This window comes from Barbatula barbatula (genome assembly GCF_947034865.1).
Source record: "Barbatula barbatula genome assembly, chromosome: 3".
Lineage (NCBI taxonomy): Eukaryota > Metazoa > Chordata > Actinopteri > Cypriniformes > Nemacheilidae > Barbatula > Barbatula barbatula.
Window position 1 is genome coordinate 2730194 of NC_136764.1, and position 23518 is coordinate 2753711.

The window sequence follows — 23518 nt, forward strand, 5'->3', positions numbered from 1 at the left end:
GTTAAAGCTAATAGTTCATAGTAGTATTTTAATGGAAATTTGCATCTCTGTGAAGGTTTTTATAGTTTTCTAGATGGTCAGTTCTGCTTTTTTAAAATATAGAATCACTTAACGCTACTTAATTACCTTTGATGGTAAAATTCGAAGATGTCAGGAATTTCTCCTTTTAAGATACATTTTTGAAGTCTTTCGTGAAAAGCAAATGAATCCATAACGCTGTCACACATAATGAAAGGGGTTTGGCTGCACGACGTAACCGAGCTGGTCCCAGGTCGAGAACACTGTCGTAAAACGTCGGGGATAACAGGAAGTGACGTCAGTTTCACGCATGCGCGGAACAAATCGTGTTTCCGGGACGGATCGGGTAGCGACAGAGTGAAAGTGAAACTGTTACAGAAGAAGCCATTTTACAGTGAGAAGAATCATCATTGTTATTAAGAAAGAAAATACTGTGAGTATCACATTTATTCAGTAGATTCATTGGACTGTTTTACTTCATTTATTGTTGTGTGTTGTTTTTTGTATTGAACTATTGCTCCTGTGTGACATATCGCTCATTGCTCCCTGAATTCTTCATAAATCGCTTTGGATAAAATCATCTGCTAAATGACTAAATGTAAATGTTATTCTTGTCATTAGGAAGCGTGTTTATAAACAGTCATATGTGACTTGTTTGCCGATTCTCTTGTGAAAATACTCGATATAATGTCAAAGTGAAAGTGGCAACAGTATGTCACTAAGTGCTGCTGAGGGGCTACAAACACAACTCATAACACACAACACACAGCACAACACACAACACAACTCACAACACAACTCACAAAACGCAACCATGGAGAAGCTAAGTGGGAGCGCTAATCTGAGAAGGATATCAGGAACGCAGATAGGCAATTTATTTACGCTAGTTATCGTTAGCATGAGCAACTAGTCTGCTAAGGCACATTCCGTCAACGAGGACAGCTCAGCTAGCCAGAACATTTCTTCACTTCCGGCTCGAAAAAGAATACAATTATTCCTTGTGGTGGCTCCATGAAATTTAGTTTGTTTATTGTTTTTGCGAAATGCAATGTTTATATTGCGCTATAACCTGATTGTCCTGTTGAATTCTGAGGTGATTTCTGTTTAAAATGAGCTGAGGACTAAAACTTGATTCTAGGAGATTCTATGGATTTTTGTTTGTGTCTTGTCTGTGATCTTCCTCTGTGATGGCTCTATCAATGCATTTGTGTTTGGAGTTGGTGTTGTTAAATAAATATTGGAGGCTTTGAAAGTCGTTGCTTATTTATTTTTATTTTTTATTCTAACGCAGTTTGACAGACGGTAGTCTGGGCTATTTATTTGGAAAGGCCCGAAAAGAAAGCAGGAGCAAGAGCAGAAACTGCTAGAGATGATCCCTGTGAATCACATGCAGGTAAGTTCATGTTTAATCAACTTAAATTCAGGAAATGTTTATGATGTGCTGCTACTGATCGTAATGCGTCTCGAACTTGCTGAAGTTCATGTTAGCAAACTGTTGCTTTAACTTTAATTTCTGTGCAGTTTGCAATCTGAATTGAGATTTTACTGTTAAACATTCCCTATGCATTTAACAAATAACTGACGCCAGCTAGCTGTTACTTTCTTTACTGTCTTTCTTTAGATATTGAGCTGTAGTTTATGGTTTATTTTGACGTGACGGTGGTTAATACTTTCTCAGTATCAGTTGACATTAGCAGTCAGTGCTCTATAATGATCAATTTTATCAAGCTTGTATATTTAAGTTCAGTAATTTCACTTAAATGACAATTAATAGGTTATTTTCATTGCCAGTTGAGTGAAAATGCTGAACTTAAATATACGAACTTGATAAAAATGATCATTCTAGAAGAAAATTCAGATGGCTCTTCATATATATAAAAAATATAAAATGTCATTATGAATGATATGGCTATCAACGGCCCTGAGGGCGTATGGCCACAAATCTCTTTAGGTTTCTATAATAAAGTCATCCAGTCCGCTATTTAAACTCTGTATTACTCCACTCTAGTAACTTAACAGAGGAAGACGTTTAGTTAAAATAGAGGTAAATTAAATGTGTGCAAATTAAAATGCTGAATCTTCTGAAAGTTAACATGCTTTTTAAATCGGTCATTATTACAGTGCCTACATTTGCTATGTTATGGTTTCAAAATATAAAGAACACTAAAAAGTTTCATAGGTGCCATAAAACCTCTCATTGGGGACCAAGCCCATAGTATTGGGTTAAGCCCCCAATGTCTCCCACGTCTGGCTCCGCCCCTTCAGTCCATGTTAGAAATGTAAAGCACAATAGGGCAGTTCAACAATAATATGAGACACTTCACTGTTTAAAAGATGAAATATGCAGTTTAGCTGAGGATGACTGGTTTAAAGAAGTGTCTAACACAGTGTTTTTATTTCCAGGAACAATGAATCTCTCCAGAGAGTTTAAAAGGTGAGATGAGTAAAAGATTTAAATATACAAATTTGTCCTTTTTAACTGTAATTGAGAAACGTGTTACATGTGTTTGGTTTGTCTGATAGCTGTCAGAGTTTATACTTAAAACAACTTTGTGAAGATTTGCTTCATGCAAACTAATTCATTACAAATTAATATTAGTTTGTGTGGGGAGGGGTTTCTTTGGTTTTCTTTATTGTTTGTATTATTAAATTCTCTTTAGATAAGCAGAGTTCATATCTCACTATAGCACTGAATTACAATTTAATCTTACTGTATCACTTGCAAAGGGATTTTAAAAGGTTGGACTACAGACAGATTTAGTTTTCTTGCTTCAAACAGGGATACATGAGATTTAGCTTAATTTATGCATAGAATATATATTACATGTACGCAATAATGGTCCTTACAAATATGTTGAACTATAATAGTTTATCTTAGCAGAAATTACTTTTTACTTTATTGTCTGAGCCTGCATGAGAAATAATATTTGTTCATATGTCCTATATTTATTCTAATATACTATACAAATGTATCACATTACTGATACATTGCATAAACTCATTACATAAATGTTGTTTTAGTTTGACTGGTGAAGAATCTCCTAAACCCAGCTGTGAGTCCGTGAAGAGTGAAGCATCAATGGATAATCCACTTCACTTCAGTCCAGGAGACTGTGATGATCCAGATGTGAGGTGAGAACAGTCTGATGGTTTAAAGATTTAGTTTTCTTCCGTCAAACAGGGATGCACGAGATTTAAGCTAAAACTCTGCATAAAATGTATGTAACATGAACGCAATAGTGGTCCTTACAAATATGTTGAACTATAATAGTTTATCTTAGCAGAAATTACTTTTAACTTAATTTTCTGAGCCTGCATGAGAAATCATTTTTGTTCATATATCCTATATTTATTCTAATATATTATACACATTTATCACATTACTGATACATTGCATAAACTCATTACATAAATGTTGTTTTAGTTTGACTGGTGAAGAATCTCCTAAACCCAGCTGTGAGTCCGTGAACAGTGAAGCATCAATGGATAATCCACTTCACTTCAGTTCTGGAGACTGTGATGATCCAGATGTGAGGTGAGAACAGTCTGATGGTTTAGACGAGTAAATCACTTCATCAGTCTTTATTCTCTGATCTGAGTCTGTGCTGTTGATGTTACTGCAGATATTCACTGAACACTTTACTGACAGATACACACATTAATCCATGTGTTCACTGTATGAAACACATATTTCATTTATTGTTACATTACAGAAACACAACAAATGTCTCAATCAAAGGGAAGCACATGGAGTCTGTTTTCCAGGTGAGTATGTGTGTGTGTGTGCGTGCGTGCGTGCGTGCGTGCGGGAGTGTGTCTGTGCGTGTCAGTGTGTGTCTTTGTGTAAAGTTGAGAAACGGATGCAAAGCAATTACTGTGTTTTGCTTTGATTAACAATCATTTATTTTACATTCGTTTGATTAACATTCAATATCATGTTTCATTCACAATTTTTTTATGAAATGTAGATGCTCTTCTTCAAATGAAGCTTTAAAATAATTTTACCCCAAAATATGTTTCTAAGGCCAAAATCAAATCTGTATGTTTAAGGGGCGTTTCATGAGATTCTTTTACTGTCAGTCGTACTGCAGCTTTACACAGATTACTGTTATTATTACTGATGATTCTGAAACATGTTTAGATGTTTAGTTTCAAACTGATTCATTGTAGTAAGAAGTCACGATCATATTGATTTGAAATAGATCTCAGTGTGTTATCAATGCTGATGTGTATTTGATGCTTTGAGAATCATTTGAAGGCAAAATATGAATTAAAGAAAATATGATTTTGTTTCTGTAGTTTTGATGTGTGTTTATAGTGTTTAAATGTGTTATAGGTTTCATGAAATGAGGTTCAAGCTGTTTAGAAAAAAACTGTGTTGACTAAAATGAGCATTAAAACCTTTTTCTGCCCTCATAAGAAAACAAAACCATGTGTGTTTGAACAATGTTTTCAGGAGCTTGAGCACAAACTCATCTCTATGATGAAGAAAGAGCTGAAGATCTTCAAGAGTCTACTGAGTCCAGATTACCCATCATGCTCTGAGAGAGAAGAGGAGGATGATGAAGATCAGATCAGAGTCAGAGAGATGTTTCTGAAGATCACACTGAACGTCCTGAGGAAGATGAAGCAGACAGACCTCGCTGACAAATTACAGACCAGTAAGAGATTTATTCCTGTGGATTTTTTTATTTGTCATTTCATGCATTTAACTTATTTTGTTTTCCTTAACACAACAGAATTTGCCCCTTTAAACATGAAGAAACACAAATCCAGACTAAAAGAGAAATTCCAGAGAATGAATGAAGGAATCTCAAGTCAAGGAAGCTCAACACTTGTGAATGAGATCTACACAGAGCTGTACATCACAGAGGGAGGGAGTGAAGACATCAATAATGAACATGAGGTGAGACAGATTGAGACGGCATCCAGAAGATCAGAGACACAAGAAACACAAATCAAATGTAATGACATCTTTAAAGTCTCACCTGAACTAAACAAACCCATCAGAAGTGTGCTGACTAAAGGAGTCGCTGGAATTGGAAAAACAGTCTCTGTGCAGAAGTTCATTCTGGATTGGGCTGAAGAAAAAACAAATCAAGATCTTCACTTCATATTTCCACTTCCTTTCAGAGAACTGAATCTGATCAAACAGACAAATATCAGTCTGATGGATCTTCTTCATCAGTTCTTCACAGATACAACAGAACGGAGATTGACAGACTTTGATGATTATAAAGTTGTGTTTATCTTTGATGGTCTGGATGAGTGTCGTCTTCCTCTAGATTTCTCAAAGAATCCGAGTTTGTTTGATGTCAGAGAATCAGCGTCAGTGGATGTGCTGCTGACAAACCTCATCAAGGGGAATCTGCTTCCTTCTGCTCTGATCTGGATCACCTCTCGACCAGCAGCAGCCAATCAGATTCCTCCTGAGTGTGTTGATCTGATCACAGATGTACGAGGATTCAATGACCCTCAGAAGGACGAGTATTTCAGGAAGAGAATCAATGATGAGAGTCTGGCCAACAGAATCATCACACACATGAAATCATCCAGAAGTCTGTACATCATGTGTCACATCCCAGTCTTCTGCTGGATTTCAGCCACTGTTCTCCAGAGAATGTTGAGTGAAGCAGAGAGTCCAGCACAGATCCCCAAGACTCTCACTCAAATGTTCACACACTTCCTGATGTTTCAGATCAAACTGAAGAGTCAGAAGTATGATGGGAAATGTGAGGTAGATCTTCAGCAGGCTAGAAAGAGTCTTGAGTCTCTGGGAAAACTGGCTTTTCAACAGCTGGAGAAAGGGAACCTGATCTTCTATGAGGAGGATCTGAGAGAGTGTGACATTGATGTCAGAGAAGCGTCAGTGGACTCAGGAGTTTGTACTCAGATCTTCAGAGAGGAGTTTGGACTGAACCTGGGGAAGGTGTTCAGCTTTGTGCATCTGAGCGTTCAGGAGTTTCTCGCTGCTTTGTTCAAGTTTCTGTCATTTCTTCAGCAAACATCAGAAAACTTCAGCGGATTGAGATCAAATATGAGTTATTTACTGAAGAGTGAAGTGGACAAGGCCTTACAGAGTGAGAACGGACACCTGGATCTTTACCTCAGATTTCTTCTGGGTCTCTCACTGGAGTCCAGTCAGACAATCTTACGAGATCTGATGACACAGACAGGAAGAAGCTCTGACAGTAAACAGGAAATAGTCGAGTACATTAAGATGAAGATCAGAGAGAATCTCTCTCCAGAGAAATCCATCAATCTGTTTCACTGTCTGAATGAACTCAATGATCATTCTCTAGTGCAGGAAGTGCAAACATATGTGAACAGAGAAGATGAGTTTAGTCTTACTGGAGTCCGTCTCTCTCCTGCTCAGTGGTCGGCTCTGGTGTTTGTGTTAGTGAACTCAGAAGAGAAGCTGGATGAGTTTAATCTGAGGAAATATGATCCATCAGATGAAGGTCTTCTGAGGCTTCTGCCAGTGATCAAAGCATCCAGAACAGCTGAGTGAGTCTTTACCTGCAGTTTCACCTGAACATCTAACAGTCCACATTACTGTAGTTAATGTCCTACAGAGACACAATAAAACATGATGGAATTGTTCACTGCATCTATAGAGTGAGAGCTGCTCTCTTGTGGCTTTTTTCTGATTTTCATTCATTTGTTTTTTATTTATAATCGTCTGTCAGGGTTCAGTTCTTGCAGTGATTCTCTATCAGGTGCAGATGTTGCTTCAGCTCTTGTGCAGATGATTCTCATTGTTCAAACATTATCTCTTCATGTGTTTATATCTTCACTGTTATCTTGTTATTTCTCTTTCAGTCTGAGTCTCTGTAATCTGACAGAGAAAAGTTGTTCATCACTGGCGTCAGTTCTCAGATCAAACTCCTCAAGTCTGACAGAACTGAACCTGAGTCTCAATAATCTGAAGGATTCAGGAGTGAAGATGCTCTCTGATGGACTGAAGAATACAAACTGTAAACTGAAGACACTAAAGTAAGAAAATCCTTAAAGCAATAAAGTTAAACATGTGTATGTATTATGTAAATGAAGGTCTTCATAAGTTTATCAGAATCATCTTTATATGTAAGAGACTCAACAGTGACTGTCAGTCAATGACTCTCTGTTGATTCAGATTCATACAGAATTATCACCAAACTGAGATCATTTTAATAACTAACTTCAATATATTAAACTATTCATGATATTATTGTATAATGACTGTGATTTACAATCATTTAATTTATTACTTGTATCTTGTAAAAAGGGACATAATTTGATACATTGATGAATGATAAAAATATATTAAAGTATTATTAAATAATTGTACTATTAATTATTGTCTAAATGTTATTGTCATTATTTCATTTATTTTCTTCTCTCTTCAGTCTGTCTCACTGCAGTATTGGATCTGAAGGTTGTGTTGCTCTGACTTCAGCTCTGAGATCAAACCCCTCACATCTGACACAACTGGATCTGAACTGTAATAATCCAGAAGATTCAGGAGTGAAGCTGCTCTCTGATCTACTGAAGGATCCACACTGTCAACTACAGACACTACAGTGAGTTACTGATCAAATGATCATTTTGTTTAATTCAATTGACTGTCGATTATTTTTGCTGTTTCGTTCTTGTGTAAATTTGATGTAGTCACTTTACTTGTATTATGTTTTCTCTTGGATAAACTCATTCTTGTTTTAATCTCATGTGTAAATCTCTCTGGATAAAAACATTTCCCCAATTAATAAATGTAATTGTATTATAATGAAGGTTTCTCTCCATTTACATGAAGTTAACATGACATACTGTTCTTGTGTTTCTGGACACACATCATGTTTTACTGAAGTTCACTGTCACTCATAGAAGTTTTCAAGCTTTCATTGAAATGAGATCAACTTGTTTTGATTATGAGTTTATTACTAACATTGTGACTAACTGTTATCTTGTTTTTTCTCTTTCAGTCTGAGTCTCTGTAAACTGACAGAGAAAAGTTGTTCATCACTGGCGTCAGTTCTCAGATCAAACTCCTCAAGTCTGACAGAACTGAACCTGAGTGACAATAATCTGAAGGATTCAGGAGTGAAGCTGCTCTCTGATGGACTGAAGAATACAAACTGTAAACTGAAGACACTAAAGTAAGAAAATCCTTAAAGCAATAAAGTTAAACATGTGTATGTATTATGTAAATGAAGGTCTTCATAAGTTTATCAGAATCATCTTTATATGTAAGAGACTCAACAGTGACTGTCAGTCAATGACTCTCTGTTGATTCAGATTCATACAGAATTATCACCAAACTGAGATCATTTTAATAACTAACTTGATTATATTAAACTATTCATGATATTATTGTAAAATTATCATATAATCTATTACTTGTATCTTAATAATTTGATACATTTATGAATAATTGAATAATATTAAAGTATAATTAACTATATTCATTTATTTTACTCCTAATTATTGTCTAAATGTTATTGTCATTATTTCATTTATTTTCTTCTCTATTCAGTCTGTCGTTCTGCAGTATTGGATCTGAAGGTTTTGTTGCTCTGACTTCAGCTCTGAGATCAAACCCCTCACATCTGACACAACTGGATCTGAACTATAATAATCCAGAAGATTCAGGAGTGAAGCTGCTCTCTGATCTACTGAAGGATCCACACTGTCAACTACAGACACTAATGTGAGTTACTGATCAAATTATCATTTTGTTATAAACTCACTTTTTTTAATAATCACAAGTGACTGTCCAGTATTTTTGCTGTTTATGTTTTGCTGTTTCACTCTTGTTCGTGTGTAAATTTGATGTAGTTGACAGTTGCGGTGTTTCAACAAGACCTCGGTTATGGCAAAAATTTCCTCTGGCCAAACAACAGCGATATTCCAAAGTAACGTCACCATAAATGAAACCACATCATATCTAAACAAATCCTTCACAATAATCCAAATCACTGAATGAATGGATGAACATGCACAGAGACTTACAGATAACAAATACAAACCCTCATATCCATTAAAATGTGTTTTTAAAGCTCTAACTCTGCAGCAAAAGTGCGACTCCAACAAATATCTACTAAAGCATCTGTCATTTATACTGTGTGTGACAATCTCTTCAAACACACAGACAGATGTTTCATAACAACCACAAACGACCACGTTTATCAGGTCCGAGTCTAAAATAAACACCAAACATTAAATTAAATGAACAGCAAACATTATGTAGCGAATATGAGTTTTGGGGAATAATTAACTCAAATGGATTGAATATTCATTAGTTTATGAATATAATTTGCTTGTCGTTAACAACAAATATCAATTTCCCGATAGGGGAATTGTTTAATTAAGTACAAGTAACCTTTATAGAATTGCTTTAAGTTATCTGACGACTTCGTTTGTCCTGCAAACTAAAGTTGTAGACTTCCAACTCACTCCTCAATAAAGGATTACTGCTTTACAAACGTTTAAGAAACATTAAATTTCTGATCAGGATAAAATAATATTTCCTATGTTCGTACAGTTTGTATTACTAAAATAGTGATACAATATACTGCTTAATTAAAGTTTAAGATCTTATTTCATTGACTTTGAGTTATATGAGCAAATAACAGATTCAATTCAGGTGTACTTTTGGGATTTTATTGACTACGAGACAAAGTAACTAAACAATAAACCAACTAACTAAACAATGATTAACAATTAGACAAACACACATGGAACGTAAAAGCAGTAAAGAATGAAAGTAATAGACAAAGTAGGAGTGGCAGTATTACATCAGCAATTCACATCTGCATAAACCATCAAGGACAATCTCCTTATTGAAAGGGGTAAAACTTATGTGCAGCTATTTATAAATAGACTTGCATTGGCTTTTAGATGTGCTGGGACATGATCTGGTCTGCGCTGATGTTAGTCCTGATGCGTTTAAAGCGAGCGGTGAGTCCGTTGGGTTCTCCCTGAGAACCGGATTGGCTGACGAAGGAAGAGCGAACTTAGCCGAAGCAAACTGCCGGAAAGAAGGCTGTCTCCAGGGAGGAGACAGGTCTCGAGATATTGAAGAAACAGCAACGAGCGCATTTTCTTCCGTGCACAGATGTTTTAACCCTGAGGGCGTCACGCCCCTCCCGAGTGGGCGATCCAATGACCCATAATTTGTACAAGAACACAATTATGAGCCTAGTTAAGGTGTTACACCTATGCCTTTGATATTATGGTTAGGCTAGCATATCATGGGAACAAACATAACCGGTAGAAACAATTATTTACACTTTAAGCCTTTCTAAGGTGGCAAGAGGGGAGAAAGAGACATTCTTTGGTAGACTTTGAATCTCTCTCTGTTCCTGGTGCCATATGGCTTTTGTCACCTTAGGACGTATTCGGGACCCCCCCCCCCCCCCGAGAATGCCTTTGAAGCTCAGGGAGAGTGTCGGAATGTCCCCTGGTCAGTCCAGATAGGTGATAGCTCGGGCATTTACATTTTACGATCCCATGTGTTGGCCTTTGGTCCGACCAGACGCTACATATCCCCCCTTTCGGACGACAGGGTTCACGTAGAAGCTTAGTCGGGCGATGGTTGTTTGGATCGTAATGGCCGGGGTAATAGGTGGGTCTTACTGGTCCTCAGTGCTGTGGCGCACTGGCAGTGGGTCGATCTCAATGAGGTTAGGCTCGGGCTTAGCTAGCGTGTTTCTCTTTCCGTGGCTCCGTTTGAAAGCCCAAGGAAACACTGCCGTATAGTTCTTCACACACTCCGGCATTCCATTGACCCTTTTGTAAAGCATGGAGGATAGGCCGAGAGTAAGGGCATACCCTAAGGTGGTAGTTAGGCATAGTGTGGTGCTACCCTCGCTGGGGTGTTGACTAGCCAGCGATCTTGTTTTTGTTAGCCCCCCCCCTTACTTCTCTCGCCCAGTGGCTAAGTGTCTTTTAATCTGGTTATGATGGACCCATTGGAGGACTGGTTCTGTCTGCCCCCTGCTAAACGGGGGAGAGTTTGTCAAAAATCTCATAGGGTCCCCCCAGTGAGGCAAAAATTTCTTGGGTAGCCGATGTGAGGCTGTCTGCAGTGGTGGGACGAAACGGTAATACCAGACCCTGTAGACATCCAGTGCTTCTTGCGATGCTTTCTGATCGTAGTATGCTTTCCTGCCTTCCGCAATCTTCTGGAGTTGTTGTTGGGCCAGTGGCACGCGGTGCGTCGTGGGCATACATTAGCATTACCCCCCCTTTGGCACTGGGGTACCACAAGCTGTGGTGTTGTGAGGTCCTCAGGGACATACCAGAGGACGTTGTCCTTCACACGCAGCGTGTGATTGATGGCATGCAGCCGCTTGAGGTCAGGAACATCAGCAAGGTCAGAAGGCGTGATAGGGTTGGTGGCGGGGTCTTTGAGGTGGTTCAACATAGCTAGTGTGGCGTTGTCAGTAGTTTGGAGTGACGCTATGTCAACGTCTGAAATCTGTGGAGCCCGTGCTAGAGGTTGTGATGCAGGTGTAACAGCATCTGCAAGGCGTTGGCTGCGTGTTATCGCTGCCACAGATGGGTTGGACAGCTAGTAGTAAAATCCTTTGCCTCTCTGTTGACAGGCCTGGCATCATGATGCGGTTGGGTGCCTTCTAGTGTCAGCTCTGGGTAGTGTTCGGAGACAGGGAGAATTACGAGATTTTAACAGTTCTTTCAGAGATAGTCTTTTGCTTAACATAGGCTTTATGGGCTAGGTCCCGCAGCTGTTGAGTTGTCATATTGCGGGGGCATGCCACAACTCCTAAGTGCTGACTCACACTATGATGCAGGTTGCGCAAGAAAAGAGTCCTAAAGTTGAAATCCTCCTCCATTCCCGGCTCATTTCTGGCCCCAAAGTAGGTTCGTCTCAGTCTGTTATAGTAGGCCTGTGGGGTTTCGAGACGGCCCTGTTTAAGGTCCATGGCAGCAATGAGTCCCTGTTCAGACTCGTGGTCTGAAAACTCCATTATGAGAGCCTGTTGCAGTTGCTCATAGTCCCCTTTGACAGTGTCCGACTGCCGGTCCAGGAAGCTGCGCACTTCGCGGCTGGAGGTAATCCTGAGCAAGTACAGTTTGGCTCTGGTGGGAACATTTACCATGGTTTGCAAATGAAAGTTAATATCCTGCAGGTAGGCGTGTACGTCGTGTCCTCCTGCAGGGTTCGGGGTAAACGTGGGGATGTTTCTGGCCACTTTGTCCAAATCCTTGGGAGCCATGCTGTGGGTCATTGTAGGGGTTCTCCGGAGATGCTCCCATCCCTCAGTGGCATCTAGGGGCTCTTGGACGCTGGCGGACGATGTTTTAAACGGCAGGTTACCAGCTTCCTCTTTCTCTGATGATGCTTGGCCGGGAAGTCTGGTCCTGCTTGTCGGGGGAAGTCCAAAGGTGTCTTTTCCCCCCTTTTGTTCAGCCTGAAATAGATATGCATACTTTAGTTCTCTTTGCACCATATCGAATTCAGCTTTGAGATGATCTTGTTGCTGAGCCAAGGCTTGGGCTTCAGCTTGGGCTGCTTGAAAGTGTCTTTTAGAGGCTTTTGCTTTTGCCTCTCTCTCTTTCAGTTCGGTTTCAGCCCGTTTTAAAAGAGTCTCTGCTTTTTGGAGCTTGCATTCCAGGTCTTTGCGGGCCTGGTTTTCCAACCATTCTCTATGCTCTGCATCTGTACGGAGGCATGTCAAGGTGTCCTGGAGCCTTTCAAACTCTTCCTGTAGCTCTGGGCACCGCTCATTCGTTGCCGGCTGCCGGGTTTGGGCTTCCAGGTTAAGTTGATCTAGGCGTCTCTGGGCTTCCAACTGGTTATGGTGAGCCTCCTCCGCCTGAAGCCTTAGTGCTGCTGCCTCTTGTTCCAAGAGGGTGACGCTTCCGTCGCTCAGCTTCGACTGGATGATAAGGTTGTGGGCAAGGGCACAGATGATCCTGGCCAACTCCTTGTGGCTGTAGCTCTGTAATGGATCGTGGGCCATCAGCCGGTTCAAGTCATCATCCAGCTGCTCACGGTTCAGGTTCTGTAGGTGCTTGGCCGCCTCGGGCAGGAGGGCCCCCGCCATCACGCTCAGCCAGGTCTCTAGCTGGTCCCAGTGGGTGGCAGGGCTGGATGATCTGGACATGTTGGTGCACTGAGGGCGAGAGAGAAAAGCACACAAGACCAATGCAAGTCCCTACACTCTATAATACTTATGTATCATGTGTTGTGCGGTTAACTGGGGTGAACAGTCAGTGACGCGACCTAACACCTATTTATCCTGGCGGTGAATTGGCAGGGTGGATAGTAGGGGTGTGAGTGTGTGGGCACAGGGACAGAGTCTGGGTAAATGTGTTAATGGGTTGAACTTAAGGTGTCATTTTAACAACCAGGGAAGTTTACTTCATCAACATTTCACAGAGAATTCCCTGATGGTTCATGCAGATTCTGTCTTTTAGAAACTACAGGTAAAACACGACAGGATTAACCAAAACAATACCAAAACAAAATTATAAAGATATCATAGGGAAAAGAGAAAGTTTCATTACTTGGCTCAGCCAGGTCGGCAACACTAGGGTTATGAAAGGGCCTACATGTAAAGGGCGCTATGGTTTCATATGGCCTAGGGAAACAGCTGAGCTCAAACAACAGGGACACTAAGCAGTTTAAAAAAAAAAAAAAAAAGAATAAAACTGATGGGGGAAGGGAGCGTTCCTTCTCTGTCTGCCTATAGCAACTCAGTGGGGCTGTACCTTGTTCAAATAGGCTTGGTAGAGAAGTGAGGACTCTCAAGTGGGTCCCAGTCATGCGGGTCCAACTCTCCAGCCTTTCTGGACACACAGCGGCAGACACCTCGGACCCCTTGCCCTACACGCCACTCAGGTGCGACCACTCAAACAGTTACAACTCTCAGCACACCTGGCCGTACCAAGTGGGTGACCGACTAGTGGGCACCGAGAAAATTGAGGTTTTACCCAGGGGTGCCACTCGCAACAGACATAGCCCGTAGGCTTTTCTTCCCGCTAAGTGGCACTTCCTGCCGTTATATACCCCAAGATTACTGCAGTGCACCAGCCAGTGCTATTGGTCCCCACTTACAGAGGAGTGTCAGTGGCTGGAGTCTCCCTGCGTGCCGTCACCTCGAGTCGGGGACAAAGGAATCCGGGGGCCATCCACAGCCAGTGCCAGGCACGCCAGAACAGCCAAACCCGCAGACCAGATACCTTCGGGGAGAGAGTTGTCACTTCGCTACCCAGGCGCCCCAAGGGAAGTACTCTGTATAAGAAAACACAAAGGCTGACCGGGGGGTCAGAGTTAATGCAATAAACAGGGAGAGCAAACTAAGTTAAGCAAGAGCTAAGAAAGCAAACTCAATATAATTAACGGTGTTTTTAGATAGGGAGCAGTATAGGTAATAACTGAGGGAGGAAACATGCAAAAATTGCAATATTGAAATAAGGAAAATAGAAATTGAAACCAAGAAATCTGAAAAACTAATTATCATTATAATAATTAATTACTGAAAGTAAAAATAAATGAAAATAAAGAAATCATAAAAACAAGTAAACAAATAAAATAAACGGCTATGAGGGAATTTAAAGACTGGAAGGGCTGACTGAGTGTGCCCACAAGTTGGCGTGGTCGAGCCACGCCCAAGGGAAGTCAGGTAGGAAGGGGTGGAGTTAGGAAAATGTTGGTCACTCATGACACACTGCCCTCTGGTGTTTGTAAGACATAACACCCTACCCTAGACTTCCACGTGATTACGTCTTAGGTTTAGAACTCGTTTTAAACAAAGACTTCAACAATCACTTAAATTTAAACACTCCAGCGGCAATTGCTGTTGAAAAGAATGCACATCAAAAATTACGTCAAAACACATGTCACACAATGAACTCCAAAACCGGTTATTAGGAGAAATTTGGCATTGAGCATTTGACGTCAATTTGATATTAATTCAACACAAATTGTCCGCTGGGGATCATCACCGATGGTGACGCTCGGTGATTCAAAACGTTACTCGTCAGTTCATTAGATGTCCTGACACGCGCGGCAGGATCTCCTCGCTGCCCAAAACGTTGAGTTAAACACACAGTAACAAACAACATGAAACAACGGGATTTCTACGGCGTTGTAAAATTTACTCGATCAAGATTTCATAACACTCCCTTTTAACGATCGTCCTCTACGATTTTTACTGTATTAAAATACAATGAAAACCGTATCCTCACGCCTTCATTTACCCAAAGAGAAAACGAAAAAGTCCACATTAATTTAGCTAAAATTAATGATTATCTTCAAGAGCGGTGCAGTGGTTGAGACACATTACAATGCATCGATCTAACTTACAGAAAATTCGGCCGTATACACGAAATAGGAAGGAATTCACTTCTTCTCTATTTCCTTCGCGCTAAAAAGATTTATTAACTTAATTTAGGGCGGCAGTATTGAGACTCACTATAAAAGATTTCTTCGTTTTATAGGGTCACATAGCAGTTACCTGGACCATCATTAACATAGAAATGTTTAGGCACAGAAACAAAAAAATGTGTTGGAGACAGGAATTATCGTCTGTCGATTTCACATTTACAAGAACTTAGGTACATCAACTAGCTGATCGTTTATTCAGCATTGAGAAATTATGATACACAAATCATAATTTCTTCTCAGACCACGGCGAGTCTCTTCGCGCTGTATTGGCACGGAAAGAAATGTGGTGGATACAGGAATTATCGTCTGTCTATCACACATTTAAAAGAGCTCCCATAGACATTAACTAGCTGACCGTTTTTTCAGCTTTTGAGTCCAATGTTTTAGGTTTCACAAATGAGTAGCAAATTCACCGCTTAACCAGGAGTTAATCGTTTATCTTAACGATATAGTAGACCTATTATTGAAATAAAGGAATCTCGCTTAATTTCAATCTTCCGGCGTGAACAAAGAAACTCGTTTGAATCAACGCGGGTAAAACAATATTAAGAATGTGCTGTTCAGAGATTTCGTTATCCCCGGGACATTTAATATCGCAACATAGTTCTAGTCAATACTTTCATTAATATCGACTAACTATTCGACATGTATCAGCATTCGTTCAATATGCTTGAGCTGAGCTCGCGGCTTGTGCCGGTCACTTTAGTGAGTTCGCTTTGCGCGTTTGGTCTCACAATTCGAAAACGCGCGTGCGTGCTATTAATACCCAAAAATACACATGAATATGACTATTGCTCATATACACAAACGTTTGAAACTGCCCGCATTCTCCACCAGTTGTAGCGACTATGAGTTTTGGGGAATAATTAACTCAAATGGATTGAATATTCATTAGTTTATGAATATAATTTGCTTGTCGTTAACAACAAATATCAATTTCCCGATTGGGAAATTGTTTAATTAAGTACAAGTAACCTTTATAGAATTGCTTTAAGTTATCTGACGACTTCGTTTGTCCTGCAAACTAAAGTTGTAGACTTCCAACTCACTCCTCAATAAAGGATTACTGCTTTACAAACGTTTAAGAAACATTAAATTTCTGATCAGGATAAAATAATATTTCATATGTTCGTACAGTTTGTATTACTAAAATAGTGATACAATATACTGCTTAAATAAAGTTTAAGATCTTATTTCATTGACTTCGAGTTATATGAGCAAATAACAGATTCAATTCAGGTGTACTTTTGGGATTTTATTGACTACGAGACAAAGTAACTAAACAATAAACCAACTAACTAAACAATGATGAACAATTAGACAAACACACATGGAACGTAAAAGCAGTAAAGAATGAAAGTAATAGACAAAGTAGGAGTGGCAGTATTACATCAGCAATTCACATCTGCATAAACCATCAAGGACAATCTCCTTATTAAAAGGGGTAAAACTTATGCGCAGCTATTTATAAATAGACCAGATACTTGCATTGGCTTTTAGATGTGCTGGGACATGTTCTGGTCTGCGCTGATGGAAGTCCTGATGCGTTTAAAGCGAGCGGTGAGTCCGTTGGGTTCTCCCTGAGAACCGGATTGGCTGACGAAGGAAGAGCGAACTTAGCCGAAGCAAACTGCCGGAAAGAAGGCTGTCTCCAGGGAGGAGACAGGTCTCGAGATATTGAAGGAACAGCAACGAGCGCATTTTCTTCCGTGCACAGATGTTTTAACCCTGAGGGCGTCACGCCCCTCCCGAGTGGGCGATCCAATGTAGTGAGCTGATTTTTTGAGCGGGAAATGTTCCTTTGTCCGGCTCAACAGCTCATTTGCATTTATGGTCACCTGGAAGTTTTGGCGCTTTAATATTCTTAGATGAAAATAAAAAGAGTATGGTATACAATACATTACTGTGCTATACACCATCATCTAAAGAAGGAAAAGGGGAACCTTTATGTATGAAACATGATAGGGTTATTAGAACATTGACCCATAATTTGTACAAGAACACAATTATGAGCCTAGTTAAGGTGTTACACCTATGCCTTTGATATTATGGTTAGGCTAGCATATCATGGGAACAAACATAACCGGTAGAAACAATTATTTACACTTTAAGCCTTTCTAAGGTGGCAAGAGGGGAGAAAGAGACATTCTTTGGTAGACTTTGAATCTCTCTCTGTTCCTGGTGCCACATGGCTTTTGTCACCTTAGGACGTATTCGGGACCCCCCCCCCCCCCGAGAATGCCTTTGAAGCTCAGGGAGAGTGTCGGAATGTCCCCTGGTCAGTCCAGATAGGTGATAGCTCGGGCATTTACATTTTACGATCACATGTGTTGGCCTTTGGTCCGACCAGACGCTACAATTATTAAATATAAAACATGTCTCACCTTGTCACAGTGAAGTTTATTGTTATTGTTATTAAGCAGCGGCGAGGTTGAAGCTAAATCTGTGACATCCAGATAATCCAAAAAGATGCGCAGATATTTAGTGCAATGATCTGCGACTGCGCAACACTGGCACATGGAGTACAGTTTTAATTATTCACAGTTAACGTGACAAATATTATTTATCTTTCAATATTTATACATCTGACTTGTGCAGATGAGATTGTTATGTGACTGTTAAAATAAAAAATAATTGCTAATTTATTGCCATTTGTCGACATTAAAGACCTCACTACTACCCCTTACACAGTAGGCTATGTATCTATGTATTGTAGGTTCTGTGGCGAGGGGAATGTCCTCTTAATAGAAGTCTGATAGTTGATATCTGTCAATATAAAACTACTGACAACAACAAATGTAATGTAACTATTAAAATGCTCTCATCATAAACATAAAACAAATTTACTTACTAAATAAGCCTTTTCATGCCCTTCATACCAGAACTACTTCTGTCTTTCAATCATTTCACTATTAATAATAATAATAATAAATTGAATTTATATAGCGCTTTACAAGATAAAAAAAAAGAAAAGGAAAAAAGGGACATGGGCTATGGGTAGGCAGAGGTAAAGAGATGGGTCTTGAGGCGGGACTGGAAGATGGCAAATGTCTCAGAAGGTTGATATCAGGGGGGAGGGAGTTCCAGAGCCTGGGAGCTGCCCTAGAGAATGCTCTGTCCCCAAAACTGCAGAGTTTGGAATTTTGAATGGAGAGGAGACCACCTGAGGTGGATCTGAGGGACCGTGAGGGTTGGTACAAGGAGAGGAGTTCAGTGAGATATGTGGGGGCCAGATGGTGAAGGGTTTTGTAGGTGAGGACCAGGATTTTTTAGGTGATCAGATGGGAGATGGGAAGCCAGTGCAGTTGTTTAAGGACTGGAGTGATGTGATGCCAAGATTTGGAGCGGGTGATGAGTCGGGAGGCTGAATTCTGGACCAGTTGGAGTCGGTTAATGTGGGTGGAGCTAATGCCGAGGAGAAGCTGGGAGTGTGAGAGAGGGTCTGATTTTGGCGATGTTGTGGAGGTGAAAGAATGAGGTTTTAACGACTTGGTAGATGTGAGGCTGAAGGGAGAGGGTGGAGTCAAAAATCACGGCAAGGTTGCGGGCCTGTGGAGATGGGAAGACAATGGTGCCGTCGATGGTGAGCGTGAGGTTATTGGTTTTGCTGAGTGTGGATTTGGAGCCTATGAGGAGGAATTCCGTTTTATCACTGTTGAGTTTGAGAAAGTTGTGTTGCATCCAAGTTTTAACAGCTGATAGACAGGAATTAATGTGGGAGAGGGGAGGATTGTGGGGGGATTTGGTGCTGAGATAGATCTGGATGTCATCAGCATAGCAATGGAAGTCCATGCTGAAGTGGCGGAGTATCTGACCAAGAGGGAGGATGAAGATGAGGAAGAGGAGGGGGCCGAGTACAGAGCCTTGGGGAACGCCTTGGGTGACTGTGGCTGTGGTAGAGGTGTGGTTATGGAGAGAGATGAAGTGGGATCTGTTGGATAGGTAGGAATGGAGCGAGCTGAGTGCAGTACCTTCAATGCCGAGGTCTATGAGTCTGGTGAGCAGGATTTTATGGCTCACGGTATCGAAGGCTGCACTCAGGTCGAGTAGGATGAGGATGTTGAGGGAACCGGTGTCAGCCGAGGTGAGGAGGTCGTTGAGGACTTTGAGGAGGGCGGTTTCTGTGCTGTGGTGGGTGCGAAAACCTGATTGGTGGGTTTCCAGTTGGTTGTTGGCATGAAGATGGGTTTGTAGTTGTGCAGCGACTATACGTTCCAGGGTTTTAGACGGAAAGGGGAGATTGGATATTGGGTGGTAATTGTTAAGGGAGGAGATTAGATCCTTGTTCATTACAAAATGTGACGCTGCTTGTGAAAAGCAAAAGTCTTTTTAACTGTTTTCTACATACAATCATCCTACTGAATATTCTGTGAAAATATAAAAACAATATCTTCAATATTAACTGAATAATGTCATTTTAAAGATTGAAATCTCAGTGAGATTAATATTTGATGCTTGTTATAATAAACTAAAGAGACTTTAGTTTGGGTTTTCACAGGGTCACAAATGTTTACATGCTGATCAATAATGCTAATGCTCAATATAGATAAAAAGGTTGTGGTTCATAAAATATCACAAATCTGGTTGAAAGGTTTGAGACTTTAGCAAACAGTAAACAGACTGACAGATAGAAATCCTTTAAAGTTGCTGTATTTAGTTTATTGTTGTGAGTCTATTGACCTGCTCTGCGTGTCTGCACTACTGTTGTTAACATGAACACGTGTCTGCTGCTCTTCATGCGGCGTGTCTTTGGTGGAGAGAAGCAGCGCACGCGGATCAGAAAGGGTTGACCTCTGACCCCGCTGTCTGCACTTGGGTTCTCTGTCCTTGTTCCCTCAACACGTTCCAGACACCTTGATGCTTCATACGATATCCTGAAACATAGAAATGAGATCAGAAGTGATCATTAAAGATCCATCTGTTAATGCTTTGCCTGTTATTCATCTCTGTGGCAAGTGCAGCGTTATTCACATCAGAAAGATCCATCATGCAGTCAGAAAACAGTCATAAGTGTCTTAATAACATTGTGACTCACTGTTATCTTGTTATTTCTCTTTCAGTCTGAGTGACTGTAATCTGACAGAGAAAAGTTGTTCATCACTGGCGTCAGTTCTCAGATCAAACTCCTCAAGTCTGACAGAACTGAACCTGAGTCACAATAATCTGAAGGATTCAGGAGTGAAGCTGCTCTCTGATGGACTGAAGAATACAAACTGTAAACTGAAGACATTAAAGTAAGAAAATCCTTAAAGCAATAAAGTTAAACATGTGTATGTATTATGTAAATGAAGGTCTTCATAAATTTATCAGAATCATCTTTATATGTAAGAGACTCAACAGTGACTGTCAGTCAATGACTCTCTGTTGATTCAGATTCATACAGAATTATCACCAAACTGAGATCATTTTAATAACTAACTTCAATATATTAAACTATTCATGATATTATTGTAAAATGACTGTGATTTACAATCATTTAATTTATTACTTGTATCTTGTGAAAAGGGACATAATTTGATACATTGATAAATAATAAATAATATATCCTCCTGATTATTTTCTAAATGTTATTGTCATTATTTCATTTATTTTCTTCTCTCTTCAGTCTGTATAGTTGCAGTATTGGATCTGAAGGTTGTTTTGCTCTGACTTCAGCTCTGAGATCAAACCCCTCACATCTGACACAACTGGATCTGAGATATAATAATCCAGAAGATTCAGGAGTGAAGCTGCTCTCTGATCTACTGAAGGATCCACACTGTCAACTACAGACACTACTGTGAGTTATTTATTTATTTTTAAATCATTATATATCTATAAACTATTACCACACTGTAGGGTTTGGCTCAAACTAGTCGACATGAATGCTCTGGCGTGACATTTAAAGCTTGATGTCGAGAAAATAAATGTCTAAGAAAATAAAGTCCACCCAACCTTACTTTCTTCTGCAAAACACAGATAACTGTTAGTAGCCATAAACTTCGACTGTATTGATACAAAACCAATGACAAGACAATGAGGACAAATGTTTTATCAAAATATCTTTTGTGAGAAGAAAGTCATACAGGTTTGGAATGACACAAGGTGTAAATGATTAAATAATTGTGTTTTTTGGGGACCAGTTGTTATAAACCTGAATACATTTCTTTGTTGTGCTGAACACAAATAAACACGAGAGTTTGTAACTCAGCCGTTGTGGGTCACCATTGACTCCCATAGTAGACTTTTCATTTTTGAGTGAACTGTTCCTTTAAGTATCCAGTCAACAAAATAATCTTTATTAGACACATTTTAGGACTAGTCTTATTCAGTGTATACAAAAATACATATTTGTTTGCGAGACATTTTGAAGTTGATTTATTTACAGTGGACAAGTGACAGAAATGTTTTGTACTCACACTTGTGTTAATGTTGGTGTGGTTGCACTTCTTGTATTGTGTTCTCTCTCTCAGATTAATTTAATATGATTTGTAAGTATTAAGTCATTGTGACATGATGTTGATAATGACTGAGATGAGTGAATATTAATATCATATCTGATGTTTCTCAATGTTTTACAGTATTGAGCCTCAACTGAAACAATGACATGAAGAGTGAAAAGATTCCCTTCATTCAGTAAAGATCATCTGAGCCTTTTTCTCTGTGAAGACTGTGACATCACCGCTGACGGCTGTGAAGCGCTAAAAAGTGTCTTATTTATCATTATTTCCATTTATATAACATTCTGATCTCATATTCTGAATCATCCTGTATCTCTGAGCTCCTAAAGTCTGACGTGTGTCTGGTCACAATATATTATTACAGGTCAATGGACACCTACATTTACTGCTTTAAAGTTAATTTAATAAAGAACGAAATTAAAATAAAATACTTATAATAAAATAATAGTTTTAGGCATCAGACAAATTGATTCTTAAATGATCTCTGACATAAAACAATATAATGACTTTTTCCACATGTGAGGGAGTGTAAGTGATGATGAATATTGATGTGTTTCACACCTGGAGAGATAAACACCAAACACCTATAATGGACATCAAGCTGAAATATTCTGAAGCAACTAGAACAAAGAATGTGATGAAACTTCATATGTTTTATTGGTCATTTCTTTATCAAATGGTTCAGACTATGATCAACATGAGCTCACAGTTACACATCATATGTCTGTCATGTGTTCTGTCTTTAACATGAACTGATTTAATAAGCTCAGAGATTCAGTGATGCAGCAACTTTCCTGAAAGAAAACTGTAAATAACTGTTAACATATAATGTGCAAAGTATTGAGCAATAATGTAAATAAATATGAACACTAACAAAGCACACGCATAACAAAAAACACTTTATTGGTGGTGTGGAATGATCTATAGCCGAGCACAGTATACAGATCTGAGTGTTTCTGTGATGTATTCACTGAGTTTTAGTCTTTATATTGAGATGTGATTTCAGAAATATATTACAGACAGTGACGGCTGAGAGCGCACCCTGTATATTTTCTTTATTTTATAAATGCACTTTTGTTGTCAATGTTATTGTACACAAATAAAAGTTTAAACACTTTACACTGTCAAATGATATCTTACACACATATGTTTGATCACTAATGACGAGTTGATTCTGAGACTGGGGGGTGTGTCTCCAAGATGGCGCCCTGACACGTGGTTTTGTAAACTGAGAAACAAATCAGGTAATTCTCACAAGTTCAATTCAATTTTATTTATATAACACTTTTCACAATTTCCAATGTTCCAAATCAGCTTTACAGGGAAAAAACACAAATCAGGTAAAACACAGTACAAATGAAAACACAAATACCATTAAGTTTCTAGCTACTATCATTATGTTGTTTATTGTGGTCGATTTAGATTCAATATTGAAGTTCGAGTAGCGCAACAATTGATCCATCATCAGTTTCGCTGCACAATTCAGAAAATGTCTGTAGATCTTGACGCAGAGATGGAGATCAAAACTATAAAAGAGAAGAGAAGTTTTACTGATACTCACTCGTATGCATGTAAAGTACAAAACTCAGGAAGTTGTGATTCTTGCTCAAGCACACCGAGTAAAAATCTGCCTCCCAAAAAGCAAAATAATGATGTTGACACCTCT

At 39.5% G+C, this 23518-nt stretch overlaps 2 protein-coding genes across 3 annotated transcripts in view; both read left to right on the forward strand.

Moving 5' to 3' along the window:
- The window catches only part of LOC306891677 (NLR family CARD domain-containing protein 3-like), a 269541-nt gene that overhangs the window by 36017 nt on the left and 210006 nt on the right, over window positions 1-23518 (forward strand). The window lies entirely within an intron of this gene.
- Window positions 373-22969, forward strand: LOC306891690 (NACHT, LRR and PYD domains-containing protein 3-like). Of its 2 annotated transcripts, XM_079452160.1 has the most exons (15): window positions 373-451; window positions 1310-1411; window positions 2422-2452; window positions 3040-3150; window positions 3443-3553; window positions 3732-3783; window positions 4475-4679; window positions 4758-6525; window positions 6841-7014; window positions 7407-7580; window positions 7980-8153; window positions 8531-8704; window positions 20473-20646; window positions 21018-21191; window positions 21973-22969. In XM_079452160.1, the coding sequence occupies exons 3-15, from the start codon at window positions 2427-2429 to the stop codon at window positions 21995-21997; spliced, it is 3342 nt and encodes a 1113-aa protein (XP_079308286.1). In that variant the 5' UTR covers window positions 373-451; window positions 1310-1411; window positions 2422-2426; the 3' UTR covers window positions 21998-22969. The 2 variants fall into 2 exon arrangements, with proteins under 2 accessions (XP_079308286.1, XP_079308287.1); XM_079452161.1 differs by lacking the exons at window positions 2422-2452; window positions 3443-3553 and having other exon boundaries at window positions 1310-1447.